The sequence below is a fragment of the Coptis chinensis genome, chromosome 2, assembly GCF_015680905.1.
Source record: "Coptis chinensis isolate HL-2020 chromosome 2, ASM1568090v1, whole genome shotgun sequence".
Classification (NCBI taxonomy): Eukaryota; Viridiplantae; Streptophyta; class Magnoliopsida; order Ranunculales; family Ranunculaceae; genus Coptis; species Coptis chinensis.
This window is the reverse complement of record NC_141457.1, coordinates 90153935-90162202: the sequence shown is the minus strand read 5'-3', so window position 1 is coordinate 90162202 and position 8268 is coordinate 90153935. Positions and strand designations below refer to the sequence as shown.

At 36.4% G+C, this 8268-nt stretch overlaps 1 protein-coding gene across 1 annotated transcript; it reads left to right on the top strand.

Annotated features, from left to right (window-relative positions):
• The first annotated feature begins 613 nt into the window (after positions 1-613).
• Positions 614-8268, top strand: LOC147518805 (small RNA degrading nuclease 3-like). Its single transcript, XM_086590537.1, has 17 exons — positions 614-694; positions 863-1043; positions 1117-1279; positions 1415-1506; positions 1628-1697; positions 1806-1921; positions 1995-2084; positions 2174-2242; positions 3676-3722; positions 4214-4417; positions 4513-4590; positions 5496-5582; positions 5672-6086; positions 6319-6581; positions 6801-7056; positions 7251-7486; positions 7918-8268. Exons 4-10 carry the CDS (start codon positions 1423-1425, stop codon positions 4218-4220), a joined length of 483 nt encoding a protein of 160 aa, XP_086446663.1. The 5' UTR covers positions 614-694; positions 863-1043; positions 1117-1279; positions 1415-1422; the 3' UTR covers positions 4221-4417; positions 4513-4590; positions 5496-5582; positions 5672-6086; positions 6319-6581; positions 6801-7056; positions 7251-7486; positions 7918-8268.

The following is an 8268-nucleotide window of genomic DNA, read 5'->3' as shown; positions in this document are numbered from 1 at the left end:
TTGCATCCCTTTCATTTGCAAACTTAGTTAGTTGTGACCCTAGCTAGGGTTGCCCCCATGTTGATTTGGACATACAGTCCGCGAAGGGCTCTTTCCCCCGCTCACTTTAATTGCTGTGAAGCTAGTCCGGGTTGCCCCCAGTTTGATTCGGACATACAGTCTGCGAAGGGCTCTTCCCCCCCGCTCTCTCTTTGTATAGTTGTGAAGCTAGTCGGGGTTGCCCCCATTTTGATTCGGACTTTCATCGAAGCGGCTCTTCCCCGCTCTCTCTTTGTATAGTTTGGGGAAGCTAGTCGGGGTTGCCCCAGTTTGATTCGGGCTTACAGTCCACCGAAAGGCTCTCCAGCACCATAATAGGATATTTGCAACACGCACCTTTTTGATTTGCAACGCTTTTATTTACCGTTAGTAAGTTGCCAACGCTACATAAGCGTTAGCAATGTTGTAAAGCGTTGCTTTATTTGATGAATTTCAAGAATTAATTGCTAACGCTTACAAAGCGTTTGAGAAGTGTTACAAATTAAAATTTCAAAAGAGTGAAACCAAAAAATCGCCAGCTTCTATTATTTCGGGTCTAACTATAAAACATAACTTTCTTTCTCTCCTCTCTCTCACCGCAGATCCCTAAAATTGAAAAATAGATCTCGTGATTCTCAAGACTCCTCAAATTTTAGTTTTCTCTCTTCAAATTAAAGTAAAGTTTCAAATTCTCGACTCCTCAAATTTTTAGTTTTTCTCTTCAAATTAAAGTAAAGTTTCAAACTTTACTTTAATTTGTAATTGATTTTGTTCTGTTTTGTTTAAAAATGAATCAAGAACATGTTTAGTTATGAATGACAGTGAAGAATTGTTAATGTGGTAGGTTCTTGTTGGTGTGGTGAAGATGGCACAAAAGCAAGGACTAAAGGGTGATAAAGGGGGAAAAATTTGAGCTGCCATCGTAATAATCAAATGGCATTCCGTTCGGTTTTCGATTTCGGTTCAATAAAAAAGGAATTCGTGAAAGCCGAAATCAACACCAATTTCATTCCACTCATATGGAAGTAAGAAAACCCACTAACTATTTCACTCTCTTCCCATTATTTATTTATACTTAATTTTGGTGTATTTTTGCAGATACGTTATTCAGAATCCTAATTGTGAATTAAGTGAAGTACCATCATTGCCTGCACGTGCACATGCTTTGCTCACTTCGAAATTTAAGTCCACGACTACAACTGTTGATTCTGTTTTGGAATCAAACGATAATGTTACCACTAAACTTCTTGTTAAGTTACAGGTACTTACTCTTTCACTAATCTTGGTTTATTTGAATTAATTAAAACAATCAAACTTTTAGTTAGCTTATCGGTGCATGATTATGAGATATGACTGTATTATTATTATTATTACTATAATGGGGCGTATGTGGAAGCTGTGATTATGAGATATGACAATCGTTTGGGAACATACGGTGGAAAGCCCCGTCCCGGAGGTCCAAGGGCTACCCTCTGCATTTCATCCCAAGTATGTTTGCTCTATGGCTATATGTTCTGCTGACACGAATAAAGACTTCTTCATATGGATTGCAAGAAACTTGTTTCAGTAGATGAAAGGCCTCTTTGTTTGTTTGTTTGTCTTTTAACAGGTTGGATGCAAAATGGGCTGTAAGTTCTGTGCAACTGGGAGCATGGGTTTTAAGAATAATCTGACTTCAGGTGAAATTGTGGAACAATTGGTCCATGCCTCTCACTTGTGTCAGATACGCAACATCGTTTTCATGGTGTGTATTACTTTTCCCCAACTAATTTATTTTTTCATGAAAGACTTCTTGACTGTTCATGATACAAAGATGGGAACTAGTATGAGTGATCCTGTAAAGAGATCAGTCGATGACTTAGTTGCTTTTCTTAGAACATTCTCAAAGGAGGAAGATTTAAAGGTAACTAATAATAATTAGCTTCTTCTTTATGGGCTGGGCACGTTTTACAACTTTTTGCTCTTTCTGCATTCAGTTTTTTGCAACAATGGTTCGGGGTATCACAAAATGTGCAGCAGTCAAACAACTGTCTGAGAGCTCTACAGAAGCCGAATCCCCGCAACAGGTGGGCTTGGTTGGACATTACAATATTTGACCTGCTTTTGTATATTGTAAATTTTTAACCCCTGTTTGGTTGTTATTGTGGTAGTGCAGAAACTGGTTAGATCAACAATTCAACACCCAGACTACTTGTTGAACTACTCATTCCCATCCAAGAATGAGGTCATATCCTATTTTATTACTTGCTTATATATTTTTTGTCAATGGTAATCTAGCAGTCATCTGTCCTCAATTTATGTACAAATGCTTTAGAACTTTGCTTTTAGTAAAAGATATACTACTAGTGTACTAGTTTTACAGTTCAAATGATTACCATCCTGTTAGTAACATTAGTCGGTAAACATGACTAATTCTGCACTATTGTACAGAGTACGTGCATCACTGTCGTTGCAGACAAAAAGTTTTATGTGTGAACATATGGGAAACAGTTTTTAATCGTCTCCCTTATTTTCTCTCCACGTAGGGAGGAAAGTGACTACTTGTACAGTAGCAGTCTCAGTTCTCGCTGCGTCACGCCAAATTTTGGGTAAACAATTGGGCCAGTGAAAGAATAACACTTCGGTATGTTACTTTTTCTTGGACATAAATCTCATTGGTTTGCTAGTTTTGGCGTTGCATGGCTGAAGTACTTACCCATTGTTGAATATTTAGGTTAGATATATCGAACATTAGGTAGCCAAATTTTAGATTTAAGAACTCAAACATGGACGTGAGTGATACTTGGTATCTGTTTTCTGTACTCGATCAGTAGTCATTGCATCATGATCGAAGACGGTGACATAGAGCCCAATGAGGACGATTATAAATAACAGAGGGTGAGAAGTTAAACTCAGTTGCTATCACAAGAGAATTATGGTTATTACTCTAATAGAGTAATATAATCGTGCCACACTAAGTGAAGATTAGTAGAAATTGGAACTTATTTAATTCATGTTTTTGCTTGTTAAGCCACTCAGATGTAAGATGTAATGACGTTTGGAGTTTATTTGTTGATGTGGTTTCCAAATCTTTGTCTATGATTATCACATCTGAGCTGAAAAATAATTTCAAACAAGAAAGTTCTCTATACAAGTGAGACTAACGCATCAACTAAGAAATGCAATTAAGTATTTCTATTGTCAGTTTATTTATTCAGATGATGGCATGTAAGAAACTTGTAAGCAGGATCAGTTGCCACAATAGGGTGAGAGAGATTAGTAGATTACATATTGAATTGAAAGTCACACGTACATTATGAAATATAAACAGTTGCACGGTAACTTCCGATACTTAAAAGTCGCTCAAATATAATAGTCCATGTCTTTGTGGAACCTAAACTCATATTGGTAGGTTGGGAGTTGTGTAGTAGTTATTTGATATTTATAAGATAAATGGAATCTGTGGATGTAGGTTGAGTTGGATTAGGCTGTATCAGTGCAATCCATTAGTGAACATCTTAGTGTCTATGTTGGCTTCTTAATTGAGAGGGGGTCCATATGAAATAGAAAATCTCAGCAGCATCTACTGACATGATATTATTTAACTTTGTGTTCTTTCTATCTGTTAGTTTAATTTTCCTTAAGATAAATTAACAAGATCCTTTTTTTGTGCATCAGGTGGCAAGCCTTCTTCATGATGATGTTTTAGATGACGCAGTATTCGGGTGATGTCCTTTTAAGTTTACCGCCTTTTACTAAATTGCATGAACCTTGATATGTAAGGAAACCTTGAATTTGGTCACTCTCTGAACATCATTTTGCATTTGTCGATTTGAATTCTACTTGTTTCATCATTCTTTCTTTGGAGCTCACCGCCAAACTATAAGAATAAGTTTTTGATAACCTCTGAATAATGTGTTCCTATTCTGTGGTTCGACTTTTTAGTAAGTAGTGCCTGTCTGTAGGTACACTGCAAATAGATTCTCTTAAGTTTTTATGAATATGATAATTCAACTAGATTCCAAGGTACTATATTTTAGTAAGATGCCTTGCCCCTTCTTCCCCTTTCTTTTCCCAGAAGAAGTACTATATTTTATCCTTTCATGTAAGCGACTTGAGTGTTCTTCTATTATGTCATTCTTCTGGACTGGTTGCTAAGGATGTTTTGTTCTCTCTCTCTCTCTAATCAATGAATAAAATCACTATCTTGTTGCAGGTCATGACAGAAACAGATCAATGCTATTGTGTAATTCTCAATGCTCATGATGGAATATGTATAGTATGCTGCAGTAAATGTGCGTAGAACAGTGTAACGAAGATGAAAAATCAGCATTGTTAGAAGAAGCTATTGCTGATTTTAGATCCAGTGTTGTTGCTGAACAGTCTTATGAGAGCGTCTCTGGAGTTATGAATCATTCAGGTTAGTTACAGTACCTTAATTATTTTATTTGCTCTACGTTCCTTGCTCTTTTGTTTTTCTTATCTGTTTTATAATCTCAACTTTACTTTTCACAGATGATGTGATAATGAAAAACAGCATTGGGGATGATTCAACTGTCTTGCCAGTTCCTTTACAATTGGTATATTCACAAGGTAATTTACTTATTAACATTTATTTTAATGGATAAAACTTTGGACTATCATCATGCATATCTGTATGAGCCAATCGTGTATATATTATGTACATAGAATATTTTATGTTGTATATATATATATATATGAGGTGAGGGGGAGGCTGTCTAAGGATTGGTACTGTGTATAAGAGTTTGCTCCCTTGTTCATATAGTGTTCCTGCTTCCTAGTCTGTTATATGTGAAGGTGATAGGCCCATCAAATTAAGCATCTATCTCATGGTCATTTGTGTAATAAGATTAAGTGTGTTGGTTTGTTGGTGTCTGTCACGGATGCAAGGTTTTAGCATTGTGTTGTAATTGGTTTCAAATTTGTGTGAACTAGTTTGAAAATGATTAAGTTTCTTTGGTTTGCATTATTTATGTTGTGTTAAGCGGTTTGGAATTTGTTCATGGGTTGCTATGCCGCTGATTACAAAAGGGTTGATTGTCTACTTTAGCCAATGTGGATTTATTAAGTTCAGATTGCATAAACCTTGTAGAGCACATGTTTGGGTTAGACAATTTGTTGCTGCACTTGCTTACCACCGGTACATATAGAGAACTGAAGGTTGAACTGTAAACCAGTTCTCTAGGACTTGTATGCTCTTTGTTAGTTCTTTTAATTATTTTGTCATGAAATTTTGGTTTGACTATTTGAGGAATGGATGACTTGGGATTGAATTCTATTTTGGGTGCATCAGGAAGTAATATCATTTAATATATTGTAGTAAGTTAGTAAAACAGAAAATAAAATTTGGAAGTATAGCTTGCTAAACTTGTAACTTTGAACTGTTACCATGCTCTCCTGTATGATGTATTTTAATGAATGCTAATCTATAGACTTTGACTGACTAAAACAAAAATCTCCCGTGGTTTGTTTTGAAGTATAGCAGATAGGAACACATACATTTCTAAAGTTGAAGTACACATTCGAGTAGCACTTGCATCCAAGAATCGCGGGCTGAATTGCAAGTATGTTTGAAAATTCGACAAAAAATAGTGTGGGCTATAGGTCTAGTCATGCATTATAAACTGATTTAAGAGTGTCATTATTGTTCCAGGTTCGAGTCAACGACCCAAAAGCAAACCCCCCTCTATTCTCTTCAGGAGTTATTGGTAAAGACAACTCGATTGCGAGGTACGGGATCCATGGGCTATACTGGTTGTTCAATGCAGATGTACCGGGAGCTCAACTTGTGGAAGGAAAGAATACCGTATTTCTAACTCAACCACAAGCACACACTTCTTGGCAGGAAATAATGTACGACTATATTCGCCTAGAAGGGCCACCGAGTTCCGGTTTAAAAAATATTGCAAATGAATATTTTGAATGGATGAAAAGAAAGTGTCTAATGGAATCGAACAAAGCATACTCGGTCCCGAAAGCAAAGTTGTTAGCCGTCAAGACCTTCGAAGTTCGGTATGCAAATGAAGATACATCCCACTCACCGCAGATTCTCGACATGGATATGGAAGGTCGGTGCCTTTATCGCAATTAACACTTTCATTTTCTTTCCACGATTGCAATCTTTTTGAAAGAATTTATGAAAGATAGCATTATATGGAATTTAGACATCTAGGATTACTTTTTCTTTTCCGTAACTAAGTCGATCGGTCTCATTTCCTGCATTTACAACGATATCTTGTAATATGTCCATTATATTTCATGACTCGAAGCATTTCTCGTAGGTGGTTGATTTGTCTATAGATGAGAGTCAACAGCCCAATGAAGACCTTTGCTAAAGCAGCCATGGCATATGATAGTGCGGCAATCCCGCTTGGATGTGCGGTAAGGACAAGCCAAATTTACCACCGACCGAAGTTCAAGGTGCTCAAGAACCGCATTTCATAAGTTACATACCGTGGAAGAAATTTGAAATTTTTGGTTTTACTTTCACTATCGCCTTTGGCCAAAGTAGCATCCTTTAGGAACGACTCCATCTCACTTTGGAGCTCGGACTTCTCTGTTTGGTGAGTCCCTTTTTCCGTGCAATACTTGAATTTTTTCAGCTTAAATTTTCCAATAAATTTTTCAGACTTCTCTTCAGTGTTAATAATAGTGTAATGTATAATTTTTCTGGCATGCGTTTCCTATTAACACCAAAAAAGGAGTAGGGGCATGGTGGAGAGAAATATGTATGCGAGAAATATGTATCTTTGTTCTTACATTGGTTACGGGGTCATGTGCAGTCGCAGAGGTGCCTGAGGTGGACTGCATGATGTAATAACACCGAGATATCACCATCCATTATTTGCCAAAACAAAAGTTTCCGCCCGGGATGGGTGAGCCCCACTTCACCTTCACAAAATGGTATTCGCTAGTATTGTTCTCTGTGCCTAACACAAGATTGTATACCTCTCTCTCTCTCTCGTGAGCGTTTTAGGGATTCGGAGAGTTCGAAGCTAGAGCAACCTCAAACCAAAACAACGATGACGGCATGATGAGGTTTTCTACACCTGAACTATACCGTTGTTTCATCTATAATGTGATGTGGAAATATATATATATATATACATAGAATGTAATATTATTATTGTTTCTTTTGTTTCAAGATCCGTACTTTAAGTGTTGAATATGATCCATCATTTTTTTGTTACCTTGGTACTTATGTTCTAGTATATATATATTGTTTTTTTCAGGTTAACATGTTACTATAAATGCTTGGTACAATCGACTAGTAAACTGGAAGGGTCATTGGTTGGTGATGTACTTTGATACGTGATTGAGGATAGATTATGGAATCTTAATGTCCGGTTTCAAGTGGAGAAGTTATTCACTAAACTAGGGACACAATGATTGGGAAACCACTATTGTTAACGATTTGTACTTACTAGTCTACATATTGCTTTCATCGGGAGTTATTTTGTACAATAAGGTAAACCATCTTTATTGTTTTCATTGTTGGGCTTCTTGTTGTGATTGTTTATGTATTCTTTGCGTTTTGATTAATTAATGAAATGTAGTTCAATAGAATGCAAATTGGTTGATATTCTTTCAGTCACTTGAATGAACACGAAAACCATCACCAATTATATATCAAACTCGACGTGAATTCCATATGTTTATTTAAGTGTATTCCTTTTCAGCAAATAATTTATTGGATTAGTCGTTGAGCTGTATCTCAGTTCTATACCTATTATGTTTGTCTTTCCTTATATTTGTTTCTCAAATTTTGGATTCATCTTTTTTTTTCCCACTGCAAATTTGGCTTCATTAGATAGTTTACAGTTTTGGCTTAATATTTTCTTTAGCCTGTCATATTTGTGCAATGTAAGATTATAACCATCTAGTTACTGAAATTTGCAGTGGGGAAGGATGCATTTGTGCTGTGTAGGGTGTTTAGGAAAAGTGACGGGGTAGAAGAATGGGGAGCATTATGGTGCCTTTGATTGAGGAAGAGTGGGATGATAATAATGTTGTGTTTCCGAAAAGTGTATTTGATCGTGATTGCACTTTGGATGGATTTGATGAATATGTTCAAGCACAGCAGGTTTGGATTTTGTTTATTTTTGAATGTGTTTCTGTTTTTCTGCATTTTGTTGTCAAGTGGTATGTCTGTATGAGATCTTATTATTTGGGGTTATTTGGTGGTTCGGGTATATAGCTTTGTGTATACTTGTTGTAGTGATGATGTTGTGATGAATTTGATTTGAACTG

Bases quoted from the DNA above. Each gene is read 5' to 3' on its own strand.
- LOC147518805 (XM_086590537.1), top strand. From the start codon at position 1,423: ATGAGATATGACAATCGTTTGGGAACATACGGTGGAAAGCCCCGTCCC. The intron at 1,698-1,805 runs GTGAAATTGTGG...TTTTCATGAAAG, and splicing joins TAAGAATAATCTGACTTCAG to ACTTCTTGACTGTTCATGAT. The intron at 2,243-3,675 runs GTCATATCCTAT...TTTGTGCATCAG, and splicing joins CATTCCCATCCAAGAATGAG to GTGGCAAGCCTTCTTCATGA.